The sequence below is a fragment of the Pelodiscus sinensis genome, chromosome 3, assembly GCF_052426305.1.
Source record: "Pelodiscus sinensis isolate ZL-2025 chromosome 3, ASM5242630v1, whole genome shotgun sequence".
In the NCBI taxonomy this organism is placed as follows: domain Eukaryota; kingdom Metazoa; phylum Chordata; order Testudines; family Trionychidae; genus Pelodiscus; species Pelodiscus sinensis.
The window spans coordinates 70704367-70731867 of NC_143054.1; the positions used below are offsets into that span (position 1 = coordinate 70704367).

General features: G+C 41.4%; 1 protein-coding gene across 2 annotated transcripts in view; it reads left to right on the forward strand.

The window, feature by feature from the left end:
* Positions 1-27501, forward strand: part of KLHL32 (kelch like family member 32) — a 172650-nt gene that overhangs the window by 64918 nt on the left and 80231 nt on the right. For both annotated transcript variants that reach the window (XM_089777196.1, XM_006118422.5), the window contains exons 4-5: positions 3027-3134; positions 17569-17667. In XM_089777196.1, coding sequence (XP_089633322.1) covers positions 3027-3134; positions 17569-17667 — 207 coding nt within the window. The remainder of the gene's footprint in view (positions 1-3026; positions 3135-17568; positions 17668-27501) is intronic.

Below are 27501 nucleotides of genomic sequence, written 5' to 3' on the forward strand. Positions count from 1 at the left end.
TTGGAGCACGCCTGCTGTCCCACTGGGGTAAAATATTTTCTGAATCTCATTGACTTCAATAGCATCCTGTCACGGAGTACCACCATTTAGTGATTCATTGTATGAAAATGTACTTTCTTGCATCAGCTTTGGAATTTGCTATCTTTTAATTTAATTGAATGTCCCCTTGTTTCTGTGGTTAGAAACAGGGAGAACAGAAGTTTTTCATGTACCTTCTCGAGACCATTCATTATTTTACATGCTTTCATTGTGTCCTTTTTCATTTCCTCTCTAAGGTAAACAATCACAATCATTTCAGTCTCTGTTCAGATAAGGAATTGTCCCTTTCCCGAGTCAAATTTGTCACCATTCTCTGAACCCCTTCTAAATATGTGATCTACTTTTTGAAATGGAGATGATCAATACTGAATACTGTATTCTAGTGGAGTTTGTGCCATTGTTTTATATAAGGCATACAGTCGTGTTTACCATAACATTCTTTATGCAGCCTTGCTCTCCTCATGCATTCTTGTTTTCTTTTTTGATTGCAGCATCAAACCCTGGTGCTGTTTCATTTAAATTATATTGCTATATTTGAACCATTATAACCACTGTCCACACACTCTGATGTGATATTGACTCTGCAGTGAGCTTAAGTAGAGGGAAAATCTGGGTTGTGATAAAATACCTTTTTTATCCAAATATAAAACGTCTGTAATTAGAGAAAAGTTCTTCTCTCATGAAAGTCAATGAGAGTTTTTTTTCTACTGATTTTAGTAGACCAGGACTTGGCCATAGTAGCCAAGGAATTACAGGTGTGCAAATAGTTGTTTCTTTTTTACCAATACAATAATATTCCCTATAGATACTTTCAAAATAGCTTCTTCAAGTGTTTACACTGGTGTTTCTGAGCTTGGAAATAGTGTAATAATAATAGGGAACTTCTGGAAACTTCCTTCAGCCAGATCTTCAGTTGGAGTAAACCGGCTATGCCAGCTACCATGGTTCAGAATCTAGCTCTGCATGTCTTAAATGAATTCCATGTTGCTGCTGTTGCTTTTCTGTTTCACAGTTCTACACTTCATACTATGTAAACAGGCAGTTGTCAATGCCTGGAGCAAAACCGATTACTTACTATAAATATCAGTTGATGCACACATCATCATTTCCGCCAGATAATTAACAATAATGTGGATTTGCACACGTATAAACAGTTTTGAATAGTACCTTTTTCCTGCTTGCATTGAAGCTGAATAAATGGTGTAACTGTGCCTTAGTTTTCACTAAAACATATTGATGATACAGAATTTAATGACATTATATCATTTGAATATATGAAAGTGTAAATACTTAGTTGTGGTGTAGTGCTTAGAGTGTGAATTCTTTCTGAGGAAGTGCAAAATTTTAGCAAAATCACATCAGAAACTCCCCCTCCAGCCATGGCATTTCTGAGGAGAATGTGGTGTTACTATTTTTTTTCTAAAAATTTTTTAGTCACAAACTAATTTCCTTAATTTATTAAAAAAAACCAACTAGTTTATGACTCAGACAAGGCCTTAGAATAGTTAGGATAAAAAATTAAGGAGCTCATTTCAACAGAACACTCTTATCTTCTAATGTCTTTTGACAGCTGGAGGATAGGATTTAATAGGTGTTTGCTCTGTGTTTGAACAACAAAAAACTTAAGTCATGTTTTGTGCATAACAAAAGCCCTGCTTTTGAATGACTGAGTATTTATTAATTACCAATGTTTTATTTAAAAATCTAGTGTGGGGAACCTGTTGTGCTCCATGGCTTGTGCACAGCTCAGTGCAATTATTTCTGAAGAGAGTGGTGGTTATTTTGAGTCATTTGCTGTATTCCACACTGTTATGGACTGCTGTCTAAAATGACTTCACTGCATGGTATGCTGCACCCCATCTCAGAATGCTTTTCATCATTTTGGTCTGAGTGCTTTTCATGCTATATGAAATTATTACCTACAAAGGTGTCTGCAGTTCATATATTTGGAAACAATAGATCCATTCTAGTCTTAATGTTTACAGTAACTCAATTTATGGAGGGCAGAGATCGACTGCTAGCCAGGGGAGTTACATATTTTTAATGTATAAAGCTCAGTTCTGACATCTCTATTAAGAGTCCAGCGGAACAAGCCTGAAGGAAGAGGACAGGCCAGAAAGAAGTGGTGGGATATCATAAACACATGCTAGCATGTGGTGTGTTAGAGAACATGGCATAGAATAGAGAGCAGTTTGGTGGGAGAGGATTCAGAATGCAGACCTGTGCTTTGTGATTAATACAGGGAACAAGATTGTAACTTTAACCAGCTCAAGAGTGAGAAATAGTGAAATGTTGAATGAAATATTGAAAGGCAGAATGAAATAGCAATCCTGGCATACCATATACAAATAAATGGCAATTGGTATTTTGGGTGACATGCACAGTAATTAACAAACTAACTACAATTTTTATTGAGCTGGACAAGTCACTGAATTTGTCAGTTCTGATTTATTTCCAGTTAGGTAAACTTAGAATAATGTTTTGTATTGTGTTAATGTGATAAATAATTTAACACATTATATTCTATAATACTGCCAGTTAGGGAAAACTCTGATAAAATTTAAATTGAAGTACAGATTGCAGAAGAGTAGAACCACTACCGGAATAAATTACATGTTTGCATAAATTGGATCATTGCCAGGAAACACATTCATTTCAGACCAGTTAATTTCAGTGGCAATCAGAACAACAGTTTTGGAAGTAGATAGTAATTTGGCGGTTTCAGGGCATCTTTAGTCCTGGCATTTCATAGCCCTGGCACCTCTGAGCTTGGTGAATCAGGTAGGAATGTAAAACAAATTGCTTGAGCCTTGGCACGTCTTTCATTACAGATTAAGCACTGGATCTTATTCTATAGTAGCCATGGTGATACTGAGGAGGTTTTTTTTTATATGGAGAATAGTAAGGAGTAAGTAGGTAGCAAACTTCTCATGTTTCCCCCTCAATCTCATTTTTTATGTCTGCAAATTTTTCTCTTCTCTTTTTAGGCAATGTTCAGTCTCTGTATGGTTGAAAGTGGAGCTGATGAGGTGAATTTGCATGGTGTCACAAGCCTAGGTTTAAAGCAGGCCCTGGACTTTGCATACACTGGACAGGTATTGTGCAATTCTTCCAATTCAAACAAATCAAAAAATAAAATCATTCTTGTTACTACAGAAACTAATGCTAAGCATCAGATATACATGTTTTAAATTGATATTATTAATCTTTTGCATGTACAAAGTATGAAGTATTTAGGCCTGTCAGTATGAAATTAATTGATTTTACTTTGGAGTGGATATTATTTTCTGCCTAATATCCAAACATAAAAGAAAAATCTATTCTTTATCCTAGTAGTTCTGGTCACAGAATCGCAAAATGTAGGGTTAAAAGGACCTGGAGAGATAATCTAGTGTAGCCCCCTGAACTGAAGCAGAACCCAACTATGATAGTTCTGACAAGTTTTTGTCTAACCTGTTCTTAAAAACCTCAAGTGACAGAGATTCCACAACCTTCTTTAGAAACCTATTCCAGTACTTACATGCGCTTCTCAGAAAGTTTTTCCTAATATCTAACCTAAATCTCCTTCATTGCAGACTAAGCCCATTACTTTTTGTCCTACCTTCAGTGAACATGTTAGAATAATTGATCACCATGCTTTTTATAATGCCCCTTAACAGGTATGAAGACTATTATCTGGTTCCTCCTCCTTCTTCTTTTCTCAAGACTAAATATGCTCAGGTTTTAAAAATGTTTCTGATAGGTCAGGTTTCCTAAGCCTTTTATCATATTTGTTACTCTCCTCTAGACGCTCTTCAGTTTGTCCATTTGTTTCTTAAATTGTGTTCCCTAAGTATTTGTCTGCTCTAAGTGTACACTTGTCTTGATTGAATTTCATCTTGTTGATTTCAGCCCACTGCTCCAATTTGTCAAGATCATTTTGAATTCTGGTTCTGTTCCCCAAGTGCTTGCTACCCCTCCTAGCTTAATATCATCTACAAATTTTGTAAGCATATTCTTTGCTCCATTGTCAAAATCATTAGTAAAAATGTAGAAAAATATTGGACCCATGACTGACTAGATATGTCCCACCCCACTGCATACAGCCTCCCAGTTTGACTGCAAACCATCAATGATTGTTCTGTCTATCAGTCTTTCAACCAGTTGTGCACCCACCTTACAGTAAGTCTATCTAGACCATTGATGGGCTAATAAGATGGTGGTGGTTCACCAGGGTTAGCCTCTGGTGGACCACTGCTTCTTTACCTGCACTTCCACAGGCAAAGACAGTGGCGGGGACCCACGAGGGGCTAACCCTGGTGAACCACAGTTATTGCCCACCAATGATCTAAGCCATATTTGCCTATGAGAATGTCATGTGTCAAAAGCTTTAGTAAAATCAAGATGTATCATGTCTTCTCCTTTCCCCCATCCACTAGGCCAGCAACACTGTCAAAGAAGAAAATTAGGTTTGTTAAGGATGATTTGTACTTGACAAATACATGTTTGCTTTTATTTATTACACTGTTTTTCTCTCTCTGATTACAAACTGATTTTTAAAATATTTTTGTTTGACTCTTTCTAGGTATCAAATTTAACTGATCTGTATTTCCTTGGGTTGTCTACTTCTGCCCTTTTTAAAGACCGATTTTGTGTTTGCTCTTTTTCTTTCCTGTTGAATCTCAGACATCCTCCATGAATTATGAAAAATGATCACTAACAGTTATAAGATTGCTTAAGCTAGTTCCTTAATAGAGATGTTAGATTGTATGTAATTGAATAGTCATGTAACTGCAGGTCAGACCCCTCCCATGGGCAGAGGCTGCTTCATGGCAGCCTCCCGTGCTCCCCGCCCCGGCTGCTGCCTCTGATTGAAGCATCAGTGGAGGGAGAGGGGCTGCACCACAGAGCTGGTTCTGGGAGGAGCTGGCTTTGAAACTGGCTCCCCCCAGCACCAGCTCCTGCCCCTCCTCCCCTGCTGCCTCTGTAGTAGGCAGCAAGAAGGGGGCAGGCATGTCCCCACACATATGGGCTCCCGCTTGCCCCTCTCACCCTTCGTGCTGCTACCTCTCTGTTAGAGGCAGTGGCTCAAGAATGGAGGAAGGACACCAGCTTCCACCTCCCCCATCCCCTGAAGTATCAAGGAGGGCAATGCATGTAGTCAACAGGATTAACCATTAAGCCCAGGCTTATAGTCATCTACAAGTTGATATCCCTATTCCTTAAGTACCCTAGAGTGAATTTTAATAGGACCTGCTGTCTAGGTTATATCTTTCTAAATATTCTTTAAGCTCTTCTTTCCCTATACTGGCTTGTGTCCCTTCCCCCTTGTTCTTAATATTAATTGTGTTAACTGTTAAGCATCTGGTAACCATTTACTTTTCCAGTGAAAATTGAAGCAAAATAGGCACTGCCTTCTTGATGTCATTGATTATTAGCTCTCCTTTCCCACTAAATAGAGGAACTACACTTTCTTTCATCTTTTTCGTGGTCAGATGTATTTACAGAATGTCTCTTTTTAGCTTTTATATCACTTTTGTGATAATTTCTTTCTGAGAAACCATTGGCTCTCCCCAACAACTTTATCCTTGAGCTCTTTGAGTTTGTTAAAGTTAGCTCTATTGAAGACATGATTTATCTTGATTTTAGTATGACTTTTGACAGTCCCATATGACATTTTCATAAGCGAAATATATCATGGTATGAGTCACTTACGGTCCATAGAACACTTTATGGTGGTCTGCAGAAAGTTGGCTGATCAATGATTTTAATCTACAGAGAATATGATCCTTTGGTCTCTCCTTCTCTTCTTTTTTATAGAGTGAATATGCCCACTTTTCAAAATCTAATCTCTCAAACTCTGTCACTTGCATTATTCACCTTTGTTCTTTCCAATTTTTAAGTTTTACTTGAAATGTAGAGACCAAAGTTGCGCCAACTCTAAATTATGTACCGTACACATGAAACTATTTAAAAAATGTGCATCTTGATTATTCTTGCACACATCAGGATTACATAACCTATTAATTTTGTCTTATTCCTGGTTCATTCAGTCTCTCTAATTTTAGCTGTGAAATTTGGCTAACCAGAATATTCCTAAAAATATAGCTTATTTAGCAGAGACCCCATGGTGAACATTGACTCTTCAATTTTTGAAAAGAAAAAAAGAATCACCATTTCATTGTTGCACAGAAAATATGGGGCTATACAATTTAATTACAGTACTATATTTTCTTTCCAAATGTACTTAGATTATATACCCTTAATTTTTGCAAAAAGAAATAGTTAAACACAGAGAAAATTAAATTCAGAATGCAGGAATCTGTTTGAACTGAATTTAATGAAATTATTTTCTTTGTCAGCAAGCCAAATGGCATGGACAACAAAGAAGTAAACAATTTAACATTGGTTCTACAGACTAACACTTAAATTTCCATACTTCTGTCAATATGAAGAATATAGAAACTCTTCAAAGAAGCTTTCCCTCTGCCATATATAAGACTAGAAATACAGCTGTTCATCCATGTATTTTTCTGTGTATTGAAAGCATGTCATCCATACTCATTTTGTTCTTTCTTCAGTCTAAGTATTCTTGAATGCCTTAATAAAATGGAAGATTTTTTAAATGTTTCTCTTTCTAGTGCTGCTAGTGAAGAATGTATCATATATGACATGACATTGAAAATGTGTCAAATTATGTGTTAAAAGCATAATTTATCGGTTAAAACTTTCTCATGAAGGAGCTGGGAATTCCAGGTTCTGTTATTACCCAGGCTCATTTAATGAACTCCTGTTTTCAAAATTATCCTTCAAAGATTTTGAGGTACCTAAAATTACCAGGCACTGACAAAAATCTGTCTCAAAACTTTTTTTATGTTTGAGTTTCTCCGTCTATTAAATGGAGATGATAATACTCACTCACCTCTGAATGGTATTTAGGGCCATGTTAATTAATGTTCATAAATCACTTTGAGAGACTCTGATAAAAGCACCTGCATAGGTGCAAAGCATTATTTTTATTATTCTGAAATATACTGATATTAAATTGTGCCAGTGATTAAAAATACCAGCATAGTTTTTGAATTAGCTCTACAAGAGCTTCCATAGGGTGATATATCTTCAATCCTCTATTGAAAAAAAGGTTTCTTCTAGTTTGCAGCCTTGATCCTGAAATTTTTTACTCTTGTGAGCTATTTTGCATACATGAGTTGTTCTGTTAAATTAACTGGTACTATTCACGTGTAAAGTTGCTTATGTACTGAAAGTGTTTGCAGGATTGGGGCCTATGTTCGATCTGTATCAGATCTATCAAATGCTAATATGAAAGTGTAAACAAATGAAACATGCCACTGAATAGTATTGTTAATCATGTTTTTATAAATATAGCTTAGACAATGATATTCAGTCTCAGAAATACAGAGATAATATGATGTTTCCTTAATGTGTTTTTAATGCCTTCTTCCTTTGTGAATTCATAGATCCCAAGACCAGAAGGGATGCTTCTAATCATCTAGTCACACAAAGTATATAAAACATGGCATATAATTGTCTCAAAATGATTCCTAGAGCATAGTTTTTAGAAAAACCACCAATCTTTATTTAAAAGTTTACAGTGATAGAGAATCCACTGTGTCTTTTGGTAAATTGCTCCAATAGTTGATTATTCTCACCATTAAAAATTGTGACTATATTTCTAGTCTGCATTTGTCTAGTTTCAACTTCAACTTTGCCTAGTTTCATGTTTTACCTTTCTCTGCTAGATTGCAAGAGTAGGTAGTTATCTATAGCGTGAAATAACTGTCCCCAACCAACTCTGTGTTAAGATAAATAGATTTAAGCTCCTTGATTTTGTCACTGAAGCACATACTTTCTAAGACTTTCTAATTCAAAGTCATTCTTATGGCTTTTTCTCTAAATCCGCTTCAATTTATCAGCAGCCTTCTTGTACCATAGACATCAGAACTGGTTTCAGATTTCCAGCCTCAGTTGTACCAGTGCCAAATATAGAGATAAAATAACCTGTTGACCTTCACATGCTTGAAATTCCCTTGTGTATATATCCCAGGATTGCATTAGCTCTTTTGGTCACAGCATCACACTGGGAGCTTCCATTCAGATGATTATGACCTCCCAATCTTTTTGAGAATCAAAGTTTCCCAGGTTAGAGCTTCCCTGATCTGGAACTGTTTTCCTTTTCATTCCTGGATGAACACATATGCATTCAGTGGTGGTACACTGGACACAAGCAATATACAACAAGCCATGATTGCTCTACATTAGTCACCCGTACTCTTCATTATGTGTGTCATCAGCAGCTTTTTCAGGTTGTTGATAAAAGTGTTGAGTAGCATAAGGTCAAGAACAGATCTGTATGGGACCCTAATAGCAATACACCTGGTTAATGATGGTTGCCCATTTATTACATTTTGAAAGCTATCAGTCAGCTATCAGTCAGCTATCAGTCAGTATATTGTTCCTAATATACTTTTAAAAACATCTTGTTGTTTTTAACTTTACTGGACATAGATTTCTGCTTCTATCCCTTTATTTCTTATACCACTGACCAGATGATAAAGGCCATAGAGGAGCAGAAAGGGATGCTCAAGTCTTTAATCAGCCTGCAGAGTGAGCAGATCCAGGGTCTACCTCCCTCAAAGCACATGCACAATTCTTTTGTACAGCAAGCCTCCTGCCTACCCCCTGTATGCGGACATTTTCCTTTTCACTTTCTGGGACTCCTCAGTTTCCCCTTCACTCCACCCTGTCTCACAACCTTGACAATGCTAGTTGGACCTACACACAGTTGTGAGGTTTTACCTTTTCCAAGCCCCTCCCTTACCAGCAAACATGTGCTTTGGTATGTTTTATTGTACTTTATTTTGAGCAATAAAGGCGAAGTTTTCTAATGGTACAATGTTTTTATTTTGTGTTACACAAATTCACACCACAGTCACTTCAGTCCCAGGTGCAGGCTGCTTTTATGCATTTTCTTGCATGGTTATATGTAACATGGGATGCAGCAGGGAAGCAGCTACAAAAGAGAGATGTTAGTGCTCCTCATTGTCAATGTGCTTCCTCAAAGCCTCCCTGAGATTAATAGAAGTCCTTTGGGCTCCTCTGGCTCCTCAAACTCTGGGCAGCCAAGCATTGGGACATCCTCCCCAGCAAACGTTTCACCCTTACATTCACACAGATCATTCGAAGTGCAGCAAGTGGCTATAACCATGGGAATATTATCCTCAGTAAAGTCTCTAGACTGTCAGCGACACCTCCAACTTGCCTTCAGTCTGCCTAAGCTGTGTTCTTCTACCACATGGTTCTTGTTCAGCCTGTTGTTAATACAGTCCTTACTGCTGTCCAGGTACCCTGTTTCATGAGCTAGGGCTGTGAGGGGGTAAGACCGGTCTCCCAGGATTACTGTGGGCATTTCCACATCCAACTCTGAAACAAAAGTGCCTGCCTGTAGCTTTCTGTACAGACCAGTGTTCCTGAAGATGTGTGCATCTTGCAATCTAGACTACTCCATGCTGATCTGTCAGACACCCACAGTGATCCCAAAATGCCTGCAACACTGTGGAGAAGTATCCCTTCCTGTTGATGTACTCTGTTACAAGATGGTCTGGTGCTAAAATTGGAATATATGTGCCAGCTATTGTCACCCTCTCCCCGCCCCCTTTAGGAAAACCCATCTCTACAAAGATATTCACTATTTCATGCACATTTCCCAGTGTCACGGACTGCTGTAGTGCATTGCGATTTATTGCCCCAGATTTTGCACACTAGAGACTTGCTCCAGGTAAAAATAAATAGTCTTACTTAGTAGAAAAAACACAGATCCTAGAGATGAATGAACAGCAACCCCATATACAAGTTTTATAAAACGTAATAATGCAGTCTTAATCTTTATGTTTTCAAATAAGCCAGGGGCCAGAACTGGCCTATGTAGGTTCCCCACCCCGGCTTAACTATTCCAGCACCTGTGATCAGTAGTAGCTATGTCAGCAAGAGAAACTGTCCCACTGACATGTCGACAATGGTGCTTTTGTTGGTGTAATTTATGTCACCCCTCTGTGACATAAATTATGCTAGTATAAATTATAGTTGTTCGCACTTCGGAGCTTTTGTAAAAATAAAAGGGAAGGAGGCTGGGCCTTGATCTTGATCTCATGATTCAATGGTACAGATGGACCGGAATTCTTTTCTCCAACTTATTTTACACTGATGTAGCTTAACTGTGGAGTTTCTCCTAGCTTAGTATCATCAGGATCAGGTCAATTGTGTGTGTACTTGTTACTCTATGGTATAATACAGGTTGTACCTCCCTTAACCAGGACTCCCTGGTCTGGCAACATCTGTGGACCATGGATGTTCCTGAACCACAGAGCCCAGGAAAAAGGAGGTCTGGCAGCAAGAGCAGAAGGCCATAAAGGGCACCGGCAACTCAGCCAGGAGCCCAGATTGTGTGGGGCGGAAGGGAGGACGACGGCATGGCGGGGAGTTTTGGCGCCAGCAGAGTTCCCTTGCTCCAGGGAGCTCTGGCTCCAGCCCTGGCCCCATCTGTGGAGCTCTAGCTATGTTCTGGCTCCAGCGGCCAGGGAACTCCAGCCCCAGTGGCAGCCAGGGAGCTCTGGCCGAGGCTGTGGAGCTCTGCCCCAGCTGCGGAAGCAAACGGCTATGGAGTTCTGCCCCTGTGCAGCTCTGTCTGAGGTGCTTCAGCCCCGGCCACAGCAGGACCAGGGAGAGCCCTGGGGGGGCTGAGGCAGCAGCAGGGGCAGGCTGGAGCCATAGCTGGGTAGTAGCATGAAGGGAGGGACCTTCCCTGGTTCAGCAAATCCCTTCCTCCAGGGCCAGTCAGGTTCAGCCTAAAATTGCTTTATATCTTCAAAATGCTTTACAAACATTCAGTAATTAATCTTACTAACCATGCAAAGTTTGTCACTAATAACCAATTTTACTTATAGGAACACTGAGACAGAGAGATCAAATGACTACTCTGAGGCCACGGTATTGGGCTTAGAATTCAGGAGTTCCGGACTTTCAGTTCTATGTGTAGATCACTAAACTATGTCACCCCTTCTTCTCTCGCAGGGAGTATTATGGTGGAAAATTACAGTAGAAATTAGCCTGGAAATATGTGACCACTCCCATCAAATCAAAATGAACACGGGTCACATTCTGTCCTTACTTGTAGATTTGTAACTCTCTACCAATGGTTTTACGCTTATACCTTAGGGTAGAAACTGACTTATTATATAAACCCATCTGTACTGTTACCACTGTGAAACCTGGGCTATACGCATACTGTTGAGATATATTGGTAATAGTTTATGCTTTGCTCTGCCAATGAAAGAACTGAAATTGAAACTAAAATATTTATCTTAGAAAAGAAAATGTTAGATGAGTGTATTTTTCTTTATTACAGACCTTCACAACTGACTGAATCCATCTCACAAGTCCCTAATCATATCAGAACAACAATAAACAAAGAGGCCTCTGGCACATAAGATAAATATATTTTAAAAAACAAATCCAAAGGAATAACAATAATGTTTATTGCCATTTGCTCCAAGTGTACATAGATGTACCAAGTCTGTTTATTGAACAACAAATTTGCTCAGGCAATACATAGTCAATTTTAGTAATGTGCTTTATGAAGTAGGTTCACAGTAAGCTCCATTTAATGAACTTTCTGGCACAAATGCATTAGTTTTCTACTCCTGAGTTATTTAATAAATAACTTATTTAAAAATAACATAGTGGCCATCCTTACAAAGTTAATGTCAATTTGAAAACTCTTCCAATACTTGCATAATACTATACACACAATGCAACATAGGCACTGCTACAAAAGTCCATTGCCCACACCCTTCCCATGGATTCTTTCCATGAACGTTCTGACTATATGAAATTCCCCTTTGAAAATTGTTAGAGGGAATAATGGATCTTGTCAATAAAGAAGAGTATGTAGACTGAAAGAAATTCAGTATCCCTGTAAATAATTGTGGCGCTCATGCAGCAAAGTCCAAAAACATGGGCTTGAGTCCCACTGATTCAAACAAAAGCTAAAGTGCTTTGTTAAATTGGGGGTCTTTATCCTTCACAGCATACATTTATATCACACATTTTTATTATGTGACCATCAGTAATAGTACTTTGCACTGAAATAGCTCCTTGCATCTGAGGTACTTAAAGTACATTATAAAGCTGAGTAACCAATATTCTCATTTTATTGCAGTAAAGATGCAGAAACTGAAGCACAGGTCACACAAGTTATTGGCATAGTAAGGGTTAGTAACAAGCTCTTCCAACTGAGTGCTTAATACTGTGGATAAACAAAATGTCTCATGGGCCACACACAGAACCCCAGTGGGCTACAGGTTGCCCGCCACCAGTTCAGAACTTTTGGAAATCGGATCCAATATATACATCTTTAAAATCAGCATTTACATTGGAACACACTTTCATTTCTGAAAGCCAAATGGGAAGCTGTATCTACTCCTATAAAGAAAAAGCCTTTAAAACTATTAGCGTACTTTTGCCACAAAAGAGCTAGTTGTCTTTGAAACCCTCACCTACCTTTGTGAATATATTGTTAGCTGTTTATAAGTGTTTATCTTATTCAATTGCTATTGCAATAAGAGCAAATGATAGTAATTACATGGAAAAACAGAAGGAATATTCTGTTTCTATATAATATATATAATATAATTTTAATATTCCTGCTCTGGAATATTAAAATTAAAATCTGTCTCTTTTATTAGGTATGTATTTACAGCTTTATAGCACTGCCTGACATCTGTTTGACATGTTTGGGTTGCTATCAATGTTGTCTTAAAACTCTATTAAAAGTAAGGGCATTCACCTAGGATGTGCAGTTATGTGGCTCTGTCACATGTGTCTGATGGCTTTCAGCTAATCAGAAGAACAGATTTCATATTTCAATGGTAATGCCATCTTGTGGTTAGAAAGGTTTCATTGCTGAAATCACACACACAAACAAGGATTTGAAATGTTATCCAGAAGTTCAGTTTTCAACTTTTTCCTTTGTAGACAGGTGTTCTAGTTCATTTATTCTTCTAGCACAGTCTGCAGAGGAATGGGGGAATCCTATCAAATAACAAAAAAAACCAGAGCAGGAACAAGGTTTCAAACTCCTGCAGTTCACAATGATCATCTCAGCAGATACAACTTTAGTCAACACCCACAATTCTGTTCTCTCAAGGACAATGACAAGGTTATTCAGCAGCCAGCCAGCACTCATGAAGCCAAGCCTATTTATTAAGAACATGAAGCATTTCACAGAAACCATATCTTGAAAAACAATTAAGAGCTTATGGTCATGACTAGCTTATTCATAGTCACCCATCTTCCATATGGAGACAGATTCTGCTTTAAAGTACCTTTGTTTCTTTCTAAAAAGTATATCTTCGGTCACAGGCTCCTATAAGTTCTTTTATCAAGGGTGAGTGACCATCTCCCAAGTCCGGGCTGTCACTTTATACAGTTTCAATTCCTTTGTTTATTATCTAAACCAGGTCAAACGAGTTTGGATATTGCTTCTGCAGGGAAATGAAGCTTCAAACACATTTGTTACCAATACCATTATATCAGTATTGCATTAATTTGCATTAATTAACCCCATTAATTGTAATTCCAGAAGGAAAGACTCTGTTTCAGACCTATTTAGCCAGGAAAACAATAGCTGGCCAACTCTTTAAAGATACATATGACATGTATAAAATCAACACAAAAGTCTTTGATTGTTCAGCATTGCACATATAGAGTAACTCTGTGACTTTGATAATTACAACCATTTCCCCTGCGTGCTAAAGTTAATAACATAATATCACAAATTGATGATTGAGTTAGGTAATACACCTTAAAAACACAACACAAACAAGTCTTGAGTTAAGGCCAGCTAAAAAAGTGACAAGTAAAAAACAGGACTATGATTTTTATGCTAGTAAAAAACTAACACAGCTACATTTCTATCACACCTAAGTAACATCTTTTTAATGTTAATATGACAGTAGCATATTAACAAGGTAGCAAGGTAACTGATTTATTGTCCAAACTCTGCTGATAAAAAGAGACAAGTTTTCTAGTTGAGAGTCTGATCAAGTGTGCTCTACCTCTCTCTGGCTCAAAACTGTGTCCTGTCCCTTTTACCAACAGAAGTCAGTCCACTACAAAATATTACCTCACCCAGTTTCTCTCTCTACTATTCTGGGATCAGCAACAGTGCAAACAGAAGTACACAAATATATTCTTCTGGTGATATACATAAAGCCAGATTCTCAACTGGTGTAAATTACACAATGGAAATTCTGCCAACTTATATCAGTGGCTTTTATATGTTTAATTATGCCTCATAATTCTGTTTAATAGTTCACTTTTTAGTTTTCAACCTAATATTTTAATTAGATTTGTGGGTGTGAATTCAATCAAAGATTAATGGTTTTGCGCTAGTGTAGCTCCATTGACTTCAGAACTGTTTGCTTAAAAAAATGAGAGAAGAATTAGACCCACTGCACAAAAGTATATATGTAGTATGGTAGGTGTACTATAAGAATTTGCTGCCATAGAGTCAGCTGGACATAAACTGATAATGTTTTTCAGGTTTAGTTGCACCTCAGGGAGCCAGGAAAACACTCTCTGGAAGATCCTTTAAAAGCGATCTATTAATTTTAAAAAAAAATAGGTCTGGAACTTTGGCGCAAAGTGCTGACTGCTCCAAGGGCAATAAGGACTTTTTAGTTCACTCTTAAATTTACCTAAGGCTTTTCCCCTCTTCTTTGTATGTGGCCTTTCTTTCTGTCCGCTGGTGATTTCACATCCAGTATAAGTCATTTAGTATTTTATCATATCTCTAAGTATAAAGAAGGATGCAGAACTGTTTAGGGTTCAGTACTGGAAAATCAGACCCCTGTTAGCTCTATTGGGGTGTGTCTAGACGACAGGGTTGTTTTTTTAAAAAAAAGTAGCCTTTAAAAAAACAAAACAAAAAAACACTTCACCTGCATCTAGATTGCAGCCGCGTTCTTTCGAAAGTAAATCGAAAGAATGCAGCAGTCTTTTCATCGCAGTAGATCTCATTCTATGAAGAATAATGCCTTTTTTCAAAAGTACTCTTTCGAAAAAAGGCGCTATTGAATGCAAACTAAGCTTTTTCGAAAGAGCGTCTGGATTCTCTTTCAAAAAAGCGGCTCACTTTTTCGAAAGATTTGCTTGCAGTCTAGATGCTCTCTTTTGAAAGGCTTTTTCAAAAGATTGTATTCTAGACATAGCTTTGGTGTGGGAAGCCTGTAAGCACTGAGAACTTGTCTTCTAAAACCCTGCAAAAACTGTTGTTATAAACAGGATACTTTTATGCTGTTATGCTAAACAGGATATTTGTGTACTGTTTTGGAGAGTATCGGTCATGTATCTATAAAATTCTGTCACTGGCTTTTTGCAGATCACTTTTAAATTTTAACTCATTTAACCCTATCCTACCTCAACTACAAATGGTATCTACACGATGCCATAAAATGGATTGATAGTTTTAAAATATATTCATACATCAGAGGAAGCACAAATAAAAATGTGTCTTTGTCTGAAAGATTGTAATCTCTTCGGGGCACTGGTTCTTTCTGTTTTGAACCTTTTGCAGCATCAATCATGTGTCTGGCACATAACAACTAGTATGACATCAGCACAGATGACAGGACTTGTTCAGTTTAAAACACTGTGGAATAATAAACATTGCAAGGTCTACATCACCCAGAACCTAAGCATAGGAATGAGAGTGGTTTGCATGGCAGTCTGACATTTAGTTCTCATTTGAACACATTGACAAATGCTACAGAATACACATTTTTAACATAGCTACCAATTGACAGATTCTTGTACCTGTAGCCCTCTCCGGGTTTTCCTTGTGCCTCATACCATCATGAGCGGAAACCTAATTGGCTACAAAGCTTGGAACAGATTGGGTCTTATGCTTCTTACACTAAGGCCACTTTATTTAAGTTCCTATTCTGTTAAGGCAAAGGCTCCATACAGTGAGAATATAAGTAATTAATACCACTTGAAGGATCAGAGGTGTAAAAGGATTTGGGTGTAAACCAGAACCAAGCCCCTTACCTTTAGTTTTTGCAGCAAACTGTGTGAAAGGCAGAAAAAGAAAGTGCAATGTAATGTCACTGCTGAAGATGCACACTTTCTTTTGCCTTTATAAGGGGCATGTCCAGTGTCTCCCCTCCTCCTTTTCTGCTGCTTGCTGCATTTCAGTGGGAGGTCCAGAGACACAACTACAGGGAAAGCTAGCTGTGTGGAATGAAGTAAAAAAATAGCTGAGGGCTTTAGCTTCCTGCTCAGCGGTCAAAGAGTGGCCCCTTGTGGTGCAAAGCCAAAACTGCAAAGGGAACAAACTGAAGGGGGAAATTGATTAAAAGGATGATTGCCAAATGAAATAAAAAATATCAAGGAATACTGTATCCATTGTCTGCTATTTGATAATTTGAGGGTCAGTGCACCATTTTTCCTGGATTAATAATATTTTTGTGGATTTATAATATAATCCCCAATCATCTTATGTACAAATACTAAGAATTTCTGGTCTCCTAAGAGAGAGGTGATCTAATGATCTTACAAGAGTGAGAGGTCTCAGGTGAGGCCATCCTATCCTGGCAGTTGCATCCAGCTAACTTCTCAATGAAATCAGCAGGAGTTTCATGTGAGCAATGGACAGGATAATCAAGTCCTTGGTTTCTTTCTCCTTTTCTGATACTCCCTCAGTGGCACTTTGACTCTGTTCTTCCATTTCCCCACCCATAAAATGGTAGTAATATTAAGAATTTGATAATGTGTTTAAAATACTTTGAAAATGAACGCTATATGAGTTCTAAGTGTACTGGATTTCTAACATTCTGCTTACCTTTTGGGACTGGGAGTCCTGCCCTGTGTCATTACTGGCTATTTGGTGTACCTGCTGCCTTTCTCCATACTTTGTCTAATTTGTCTCTAATTTTTCCATTTTGGTTCATGTAACAATTTCTTCTTTGTCTGTGTGGTTCACATGGGAAAGAAATCTCTCCCTCAGGAGAGATGTGGTATGGGTTTCCTGAATCAGTTAAGATTCAAAGTGTATAATTTTTCCTTCAATGCTGATGAAACTGTATTATTATAGTTACCGTATTGCTATATTCTGCTTTTTAGGGTGTTTTTGTGGCTTTTGTAAAAAATGATATGCTCAATAAATCATATGCCTTTTATGATAGTCTCAGTAATTATATTGGTCAAAAGCCTTGTTAAGAACAATTTTAAAAATCTGTTTCACTGAGTATATATACCCCTGAATAGTCTCACTGTTTTTTTAAACTATAACACCTAAATCTTCAAATACTGAGACATATACTTAAGTTTGTTCACATGCATAGGCAGTCCTATTGCTTTCAGAGTCTAAAAGTTATAAAATCCTAAAATGTTGACTTCCTCTTAATCCATATTTTTTCCATACCTTGGATAGTTCTTTACAACAGATACTATTTTTTTCTGTTTTCAATATAGATTCTGTTGGAGCCAGGAGTGATCCAGGATGTGCTAGCAGCTGGTAGTCACCTGCAGTTGTTGGAGCTCCTTAGTTTATGTTCTCACTATCTCATTCAGGTAAGGCTTCTGTACTAAATTAACTGATGGTTTCCCTTCGATTGATTTTATTTCCTAGACTAAATCTCATAATTTTGAGTAACATATAGGAAATGTTACAGAACTAGGATACACTCAGTTTCTGGTCAGCATGGTCTAGTAGAGCTCTGGACTGGGAGTCAAGAGACCTGAATCCTGGCTGTCCTATAGATCTTCTCTGAGGCCTGGTCTACACTAAGACCTTAGTCCAAAATTAGCCCCACAAGGTTGGATGTGTAAGCGATGTGTTCACACTACCAAGCCCATTATTCCGGAATAAAGGGCCACAGAATTTAAACTCTGTAGTCCTGCTTTTCATGAGGAATACAGGCAGTCCCCGGGTTACGTACAAGATAGGGACTGTAGGTTTGTTCTTAAGTTGAATTTGTATGTAAGTCGGAACTGGTACATATTGTAGGAGAAACTCTAGCCAAACTTTTTTTTAGTTTTGGATAGCATAGGGAAAGGTTAACTCCCCTCTAATGTTTGTTTTGCTGTCTGTTCCCCTGTTCAGAAGATTTCACATCTATTTCTGTCCCTGTGACAAACTCAGGACTAAAGGAGTAACTCATCAAATACCAAACAGCTCTGCACCATGCTTTGAGCTAATAGCTTTATTTCCACACACCACCCAGGGTTCTAGGAGGAGGGTCCTTTTTTTGCTAACACAATGAGGCCAGCACTTTGTTTGTTTTGGTGGAGTCTTTGTTTGCCCAGGGAGCCCAGCATGTATAGGGGGAGGAGGGGCGGAGAGGCTGCTTTTGTCTGCTGTTCGGCAGCCTGTTGCTCAGGGGAGGGGGCAGCCTGTTGCTGGCAGGGGGGAGGGGGGATGCGTGCAGGATGCGAGGCCGCGGGGGGGGGGGGGGGGCACTTTTCCTCTGCCCGGCAGCTCTGCGGGATCCCTGTCCCTGTGGCCAGCTGCTGCAGGCAGAGGCCAGTTGGAGCCGGCCGAAGAGGAGGAGGAGGTGGATTCTAGGACCCAGGTGAGTGAGCCCCGGGGACGCTGCTGCGCTCCGGGAGCCCGGCATGTATAGAGGGGAGGAGGGGCAGAGAGGCTGCTTTTGTCTGTTCGGCAGCCTGTTGCTCAGGGGAGGGGGCAGCTTGTTGCTGGCAGGGGGGTGGAGGGGGCAGCGGGCGTGGGGAGGCACTTTTCCTCTGCCCGGCAGCTCTGCGGGACCCCAGTCGGAGCCAGCCCGAGGAGGAGGAGGATCCTAGGACCCAGGTGAGCGAGCCCCGGGAATGCTGCTGCGCATGTGCGGGAGTTGCCTCACCCCGTTCGTATCTAGGGATCCGACGTAAGTCGGATCCACGTAAGTCGGGGACTGCCTGTAACACTATTTCCAAACTTGTAAGTCGAAAATAATGTTAGTGTGGATGCTCTGGTGCCACTAATTTGAACCTATTGGCCTCTGTGAGGCCACCTGCAGCTCCCCAGAGTGCTTCCTGGGGCTCTGAGTCCAAGATAGTGCATCCACATTAACGGAGCCTGCTTCGAACTACATTCAGTTGTTCTCCATAGTGAAGACACGGAACTTCAATTTTGTAAAATCAGGTGCCCAGAAGTTGAACTTAGTAAATTTGGATTAGTCTCCTAGTGTAGACATGGCCAGAGTTGCCCAGCCATCCAGTTTTGTGAGATCCTTAGGTAATTGTTCACCGTCCATTTTGGACTTGAATAATGTTGTATAATCTGCAAGTTTTGCCACCTTCGTGTTCACTCCTTTTCTAGATCATTCATGAATATGTTGAACAGCACAAGTCCCACTACAGATTCTTGGGGGACTTGGCTATGTAGCCCTCTTCATTGTGAAAACTGACTATTTATTCCTATCCTTTGTTGTCCATTATTTAACCAATTACTTGATCCAAGAGTGGACTTTCCTTCTTATCACATGACAGTTTATTTTGCTTAAGAATCTTTTGTGAGGGATATTATCAAAGATTTTTTGGAAGTCCAAGCACACCATATAGAGTGGATAATTCTTGTCCATATGCTTGTTGACACCCTCAAAGAATCCTAAAAGATTTGTGAGGAATGATTTCAGTTTACAAAACCTGTGTTGACTCTTCCCCAATATATCATGTTCATCTACATGTCTCATAAATCTGTTCTTTACTCTAGTTTTAACCAGTTTGTCTGGTACTGAAGTTAGACTTACTTGCCTGTAATTGCCAAGATTGCCCTTCAAGCCTTTTTTTTTTTTTTTAAATAAAAATGTACCTTAGCTATCTTTTGATCATCTTATATAGAGGCTGATTTAAGCAATATGTTGCATACTACAGTTTGTAGTACAGGCAGTCCCCGGGTTACGTACAAGATACGGACTGTAGGTTTGTTCTTAAGTTGAATCTGTATGTAAGTCGGAACTGGCGTCCAGATTCAGCCGCTGCTGAAACTGATCAGTTTCAACAGTGGCTGAATCTGGACGCCAGTTCTGACTTACATACAGATTCAACTTAAGAACCGCAGGCATCCCCAAGTCAGCTGCTGCTGAAACTGATCAGCGGCTGATTCCAGGAAGCCTGGGGCAGGGGCTTCCTGTAGTCAGCCACTGGTCATTTTCAGCAGCTGCTGACTTGGGGACACCTGGGGCAGAGCAGCTGGGGTGCTGCTGGATTGGTCCAGTGGCGCCCAGAGCGGCGCTATGGGACCAACCGGCAGCGCCCCAGCTGCTGTACCATAGGCGTCCGGAGCAAAGCCGCGGAGCACGGGGGCAGCGGGACAGCCCAGACGTGCCGTGGCTATCCTGCTGCCCTCGGGCTCCGTGGCTTTGCTCTGCTCTGCTCCCCCTCCCCCTGGTCTGCAGACCAGGGGGAGGGGGAGCAGAGCAGAGCAGAGCGGCGGAACACGGACATGCGGCCGCCGCTTTGCTCTGCTCCCCCTCCCCCTGGTCTGTAGACCAGGGGGAGGGGGTGCAGAGCGGAGCACGCGGCCAGCTGACAGCCCAGACGCAGGGGGAGCGGCGGAACACGCGGCCAGCTGACATGCGGCCGCCGCTTTGCTCTGCTCTGGTCTGCTCCCCCTCCCCCTGGTCTGGATCCCCTAGTCGGATCCGCGTAACTCGGGGACTGCCTGTACTGCCATTTTACATGTAAATTTGAACTCAGAACTCCTGAGTGAATACTAATCCTGATGATTCTTTACTGTTCAATTTTTTCAGTTTTTTCCAAAACCTCCTGTTTTGAAATTTCAATCTAAGATAGTTCCTCAGGTTTGTCACCTAAAAAGAATGATTCAGGTATGGGAATCTCCCTCACATCCTCTTCAGGAAGGCTATTGCCAAGAATTAATTTAGCTTCTTTGCAATGGTCTTTTCTTCCTTGAGTATTACTTTAATCCCTTTCTCTTCTATTAGCCCCAATGATTGTTTGGCAGGCTTCCTGGTCGGATGTACTCAAATATTTTGCTTTTAGTTTTTTGTCTTTTTGCTATTTGGTCTTCAAATTCTTTTTTCACCTGTCTTGTTATACTTACACATTTGACCTGCCCAAATGTATGCTCTTTTCTATTTTACTCAGGATGATTCGACTTCCAGTATTTAAAGTGTGCACTTTTGCTTCTAACCACCTCTTTTACTCTGTTTGGGTATGTCTACACTACAGCGCTAATTCGAACTAACTTAGTTCGAATTAGTTAATTCGAACTAAGCTAATTCGAACTAACGCAGCTAGAACTAAAAACTAGTTCAAATTAGCGTTTTGCTAATTCGAACTAGCGCGTCCACATTAAGTGGACCCTGAAGCGGGGTTAAGGATGGCCGGAAGCAGTGCCAGCAGGGCATCAGAGGAGCACTTAGAGCGTGGAGATGCTTTCTCAGGCTAGCCAAGGGCTGTGCTTAAAGGGTCCCGACCCCCACCCCGGACAGACAGTTCTCAAGGGTGCCCCGCTTGCAAAGCAGTCCTGGCTTGGAGTGCCCTGAGTGCCCACACTGGGCACATCACAGCACTCGGCCATCAGCCCGGCTGCACTGGCCGCAGGCTGCCATCTGGGGAGAGGGGGCAATTGGGGGGCTGCAGGAGAGCTTCCACCCCCAGAAGACCGCAGAGATGGAGGGGGGACAGGATAGAGGTCTCTAAAAGCAGGAGTTGGGTGGAGACAGTGCATATAGAAAAGTTCTTCATTAGTTCCCATAAAGAAGGACTAGAGGACACCAAAGGAAAGGAATGGGTAGCAGGCTTCAAACTAGTAACAGAAAGTTGTTCTTCACAAAGCAAAGAGTCAACCTGTGGAACTCCTTGCTGCAGGAGGCTGTGAAGGCTAGAACTGGAACAGAGCTTAAAGGGAAGTGAGATCAAGTCATGGAGGTTGGGTCCATGGAATGGTATTAGCCAGGAGGTAGGAGTGGTGTCCCTGCCCAAGGTTTGTGGAAGGCTGGAGAGGGATTGCACGAGACAAATGGCTTGGTCACTGTCTTCGGTCCATCCCCTCCAGGGGTCCGTAGGGTTGGCCGCTGTCGGCAGACAGGCTACTGGGCTAGATGGACCTTTGGTCTGACCCAGGACGGCCATTGTAAGCTCAGGGCTCAGGGTCGGGGGTCTCAGTGGACCCCCTTGATTCTCTTGCACACCTGCTCCTGGGTGGCCAGGCTGGCAGCTATCCTGCCCAAGCCGGCCGCTTTCCTGTGCCTAGTGCGGAGATCGTGGATGAGTCCACGATGTCCGCACTAGCCCAGGCAGGTGCCCACCTCTTGCGGTCCCGGGCAAGCTCCCGGGAGCCGCTAGCCTGGTCCCGGGAAGAGAGGGAGGGCTGGGGGGCATCGGGTGGGTGGCTTGGTCCGTGCTAGCCAGGGTCTGCTGGCTGGGTGCTGGCAGGCTTCCACCTGGCACGGGCACCGTAGCCAGCCGTGCCCCTTTAAGGGCTCCGGGGCCAGGAGGGGGGCAGTAGAGTTTCCCTGGTGTTGGCCAGAGTGGCCACCAGGGAAACCTGGGGAGGGCTAGCCTCCCACTAGTTCGAATTAAGGGTCTACACAGCCCTTAATTTGAACTAGCTAGTTCGAACTAGGCTTAATCCTCGTGGAATGAGGATTACTTAGATCGAACTAAGCGCTCCGTTAGTTCGAACTAACTAACTTTGTAGTGTAGACATACCCTTTTTTTGCCATGGTGGCTTTTTTTGTGTGGGGATATGTGTTTAGTTTGGGCCTCTAGTGCTGTGTTTTTTAATAGTTTTCATGCAGCTTGCAGGCATTTCACTTGAATGACTATTCTTTTTTATTTCAATTTAGCTAACTTCTTTTTTATGTAATTCCTCTTTTTGACATTAATGCCACTATGGTACCTTTCTTTAGTATGCCCCCCTACAAGAATAATTAAGTTTAATTGTCTGGTAGTTGCTATTTCTCAGCAATTTAGCAACATTCATTTTTGGATCAATTTTTATGCTTCACTTAGGTCTAAATTAACAATTGCCTTTTCCCTGGTGGGTTTTTTTTAATCTCTTTGCCCTATTTTGAGATAACATGTTCCCAGTCCATATGAAGATACTTGAACTGTCCCATTTTTGTTGGGTGTTCTGTTTTTGTAACCTTTCCAGTATCTCTGACCATTTCACAATCATCACCACCTTTTTGGTTGGTAATATACTACTGCTACAATGTATCATTCAAGCATGTAATTTCCATCCATATCTATGGTACAATTTGTTCCACTTCCTCTGTCTTTCCTATGTATATTTTGTACTCTGTATTGCTGTTTCCCATTGATTATCATAATTCTACCAAGTTTCTGTGATGCTTATATCAATATCCTCATTTAATAACAGACACTCAGATTCACCCATGTTAGTATTTAGACTTCTACCATGTGTATATATATGCACCTATTAAAACCTGTCCGTTTTTAACTTTTTCTCTTCAGTTTCTACCTGAACTTTATCAACTTCTGTCCTCTCCTCTCTGCTGGAATATAGAGTATCCTCTTTAATTCTCCCCTAAGAGATGTGTCTGTCTGAGCCATGTACTCTTCCACACTTGTAGGTTTTCACCCAGCACTTAGTTTAAAAACGCCTCTATTTCTCAGGAACACTATGTCTTGCACTGCCTCAGCTTTCCCCTGAACAAACCTTTCTCTGCCAGAGTTCTACATCTTTATTTGTTTTTCCAGAACACCTTTTTATTTTTCTAATCTATTTAGGTGCCTGCAACCCTGTGGTGTAGTATCAGTACCTTGTTGGTTACTATGCTTGGGCTGTGAGGGACCCCCACTGGCAGCTGTCTATGAACACGGCCCAGCAGGGGGTGCCTTAACGCCCCAGGGCAGTGGCTAAAACCAGTTCTACAAGTTAAAGGAAGATTCTGAACAATGGAAGTGTATGTGAGGGGAAGGGGAGTTTTTCGGGCTGAAGCCATGAAAGAGAGAGACTGAGGAGGAAGCCGGAGTTGTAGGGTCCCAGTCACCCCCATCTCAATGGGGCCTGAGGCATTCTGGCCCCAATTCCTGTAACCAGATTACATTTATGCTGTGCTGTACCCTGGAGAGGCTATAAACTCCCTCTTTTCTACAGGCTGGTGGAGTCTGTGCCTGCAGCTATGGGGGTGCAGGATTGGGCAGAACCCCAACTCGCCGTCACGAACCCTCATCACTGTATTATCTCATTGCTTCCTAAGTATTTAAAAATGAAAATAACAATACAGTAAACTTCTGATAATCCGGCACTTTTATGACCCAGGGGCTGCCGGATTATCAGATATTCCGGACTATCGGAAGGGGGAGCTATGAGGGGTCTAGAGTGGTGTGGAGGGGAAGGCACCCCAGACCCCTCATAGCCCCCCCTTCTGATAGTCCGGCTCTGCCCCAGGCATCCCCGATTCAGCCGCTGCTGGTCAGTTTCAGCAGCCCCTGAATTGGGATGTCTGAGGCAGAGCAGCTGGGGTGCTGCCGGGTTGGTCCTGTAGCGCTGCCCCTTGGTGCTGCGAGATCAACCTGGCAGCACCTCAGTTGCTCTTGGGGACACTTGGGGCAAAGCAGCTGGGGTGCTACCGGGTTGGTCCCACAGCGCCAAGGAGCGGCGCTACGGGACCAACTCGGCAGCACCCCAGCTGCTCTGCCCCAGGTGTCCCCAAGTCAGCCGCCGCTGAAACTGACCAGCGGCTGACTCCGGGAAGCCCGGTGCAGAGCCGCTCTGCCTTGGGCTTCCTAGAGACAGCCACTGGTCAGTTTCAGCAGTGTCTGAATCGGGGACAGCTGAAGTGCTCCCGGGTTGGTCCCGCAGCGCCAAGGGGCAGTGCTACGGGACCTACCTGCAGCACTCCAGCTGCTCTGCCCCCGGCTTCCCCAATTCAGCCGCTGGTCAGTTTCAGGAGCAGCTGAATCGGGGAATCCAGGGGGCAGAGCAGCTCCAGTGGTCCCGCTGCCCAGAGCACTTCCGGGTTCCTGATGGTGCCGGACCATCAGGAGTGCCGGACCATCAGATGCCAGACCAATGGAGTTTTACTGTAGAAACTTTTCTCAGCTGTACTAGCCTTCAGCAGAAATAGGCTGATTAGTTTACAGTTTTTTGTTGTTACTTCTGTGTGAGAGCGAGAGCAAATTTCTAAGGGAATGCTAAGTTGAAAAGACGAGTTTTGTATTTACTCCTGAATTGGGGAAGTCCGTGCTCACTTTCTCTTGGGGGCTTAGTCTAGATCCAGACCCTATGAGATTTCTGTCCTGGTCACACAAGTCTTTTTGTCTCATCCAGCCCCAGCTGGTTGACTTGACAGTTTTGGCTTAGATTTCCCTAGGTGTTTAAGGATGTTGGATACTTATTGAAATTCCTAATTCTTTTAAATTTCTTTGAAAATCCCATCCTTCATGGAAAATCCCAGCCAGTGGAAAATAGCTGAAATAGGAGGCCATAGTTTTGGAGTAGCTAAAGGAAATATCATAGAAGGCTTTTGCTATCTGGACATAGATCTTAAACTGGATTCTGTATTCAGTAGGAATTTAGGACAGAGGACAGGATGGTGTGCTCACTTTGTGGCTAAGCAGAAGGATCACTGGATGAATGTGCTCAGAGAGTAGTTATTAATGGTTCACAGTCATGCTGGAAGGGCATAAGAAGTGGCGTTCTGCAGGAGTCTGTTTTGGGACCAGATCTGTTCAATATCTTCTTCAACGATTTAGATATTGGCATAGAGTACGCTTAATAAGTTTGCAGTTGATACCAAGCTGGGAAGTTTGCAAGTGCTTTGAAGGATAGGATCAAAATTCAAAATGATTTAGACAAACTGGAGAAATGGTCTGAAGTAAATAGGATAAAGTTTAATAAGGACAAATGCAAAGTACTTCATGTAGGAAGGAACAGTTTCACACATACAGAATGGGAAACAACTGTCTAGGAAGGAGTACTGCAGAAAGGGATCTAGGGGTAATAGTGGACCACAAGCTAAATATGAGTCAACAGGGTGACACTTGCAAAAAAAAAGCAATAACAAGAGTGTTGTGAGCAATACATGAAAAGTAATTCTTCTCCTCTACTCTGCACTGATTAGGCCTCAGAATTATGTCCAGTCCTGGGTACCACAATTCAAGAAAGACGTGGAGAAATTGGAGGTCCAGAGAGGAACAATAAAAAGGATGACTGAAATAATTGGGCTTTTTTGTTTAGAAAAGAGAAGACTGAGAGGGGACATGATAGTGGTTTTCAAATATGTAAGAGAGTGTTACAAGGAGGAGGGAGAAAAATTGTTCTCCTTGACCTCTGTTGATGGGACAAGAAGCAATGGGCTTAAATTGCAGCAAGGGAACATTAGGAAAGACTTTCTAACTATCAGGGTGGTTAAACATTGGAATAAGTTGCCTAGGGAGGTTGTGGAATGTCTGTCACTGGAAATATTTAAGAGCAGGTTGGATAGACATCTGTCAGGGATGGTCTAGATGGTACTGGGTGCTGCTTTGGAGGCAGGGAACTGGACTTGATGACCTCTCAAGGTCCCTTCCAGTTCTATGATTCTATGATTTTGTACCTGTTTTATATCTCATTAGGTTTGTAGCTTCATTCTTAGATATAAACTACAGTAATAAAGTCTGGAGGCCACAAACACTCACTGTGGCTAGGTCTCTGGGAAGATGGGGTTTAGTCTTCTTGCCAGCTGTAGATGAAACTTGGTGTTTTTTTTCTGCCATGACTATTTGGGCATCTAATTGAAGTGAGGAGCCCCAAAGGACTTCAACGCTGCAATCTGGCTCAACAATGTGTGAGCCTATGTCCTTAATAGTAGGGAATACTCATTGAGAAGAAAAGTTCTTCACCTCTTCTTGCCAGCATCAGTTCAGTCTCTCCTGGGTTCAGCTTGACAGTCAAGTGCTGATTTCAGTCAGGCATTGATAAAGCTGAGAGACGATACATGGGGAATGTAGAGCTAGGTGACTTCTCCATACTCCAGCACTTGCTGTCTCACTAGCTCTACCAATTGCTTCATATAGATGTAAAATAATATGGAGAAGAGAAGAAAGCCTTGTGAACTCTGTAGGTCTGGGCTTTAGAAGTGAAAGAATAATTACCTAACAACCCTCTTGTTTCAGTCTCAGAAGAAGTACATGATAGAAATCATTTCACAATATTACCATTCGCCTAGAAGGCAGGTCAGGCATATTAGATAATTGCCAGAATTAACTGCTGCAGAAATGTTCACCAGGATGAGCATGGATATATTTATCTTGCCTAACAGCTGAGAGAGAGGTGCTGTCTCTGTGCTATGCTCAAGCTAATGCCTGGCTGATGGCAATCTGCATACTGGCAAATAGTCTGTCATTGGAACTTTTTTGGCTAGCTTTTGTTTACCTTGGTGGAGAAGGGAAGTTCAACATTGGACTGTAATTTGGACTATTGCATGT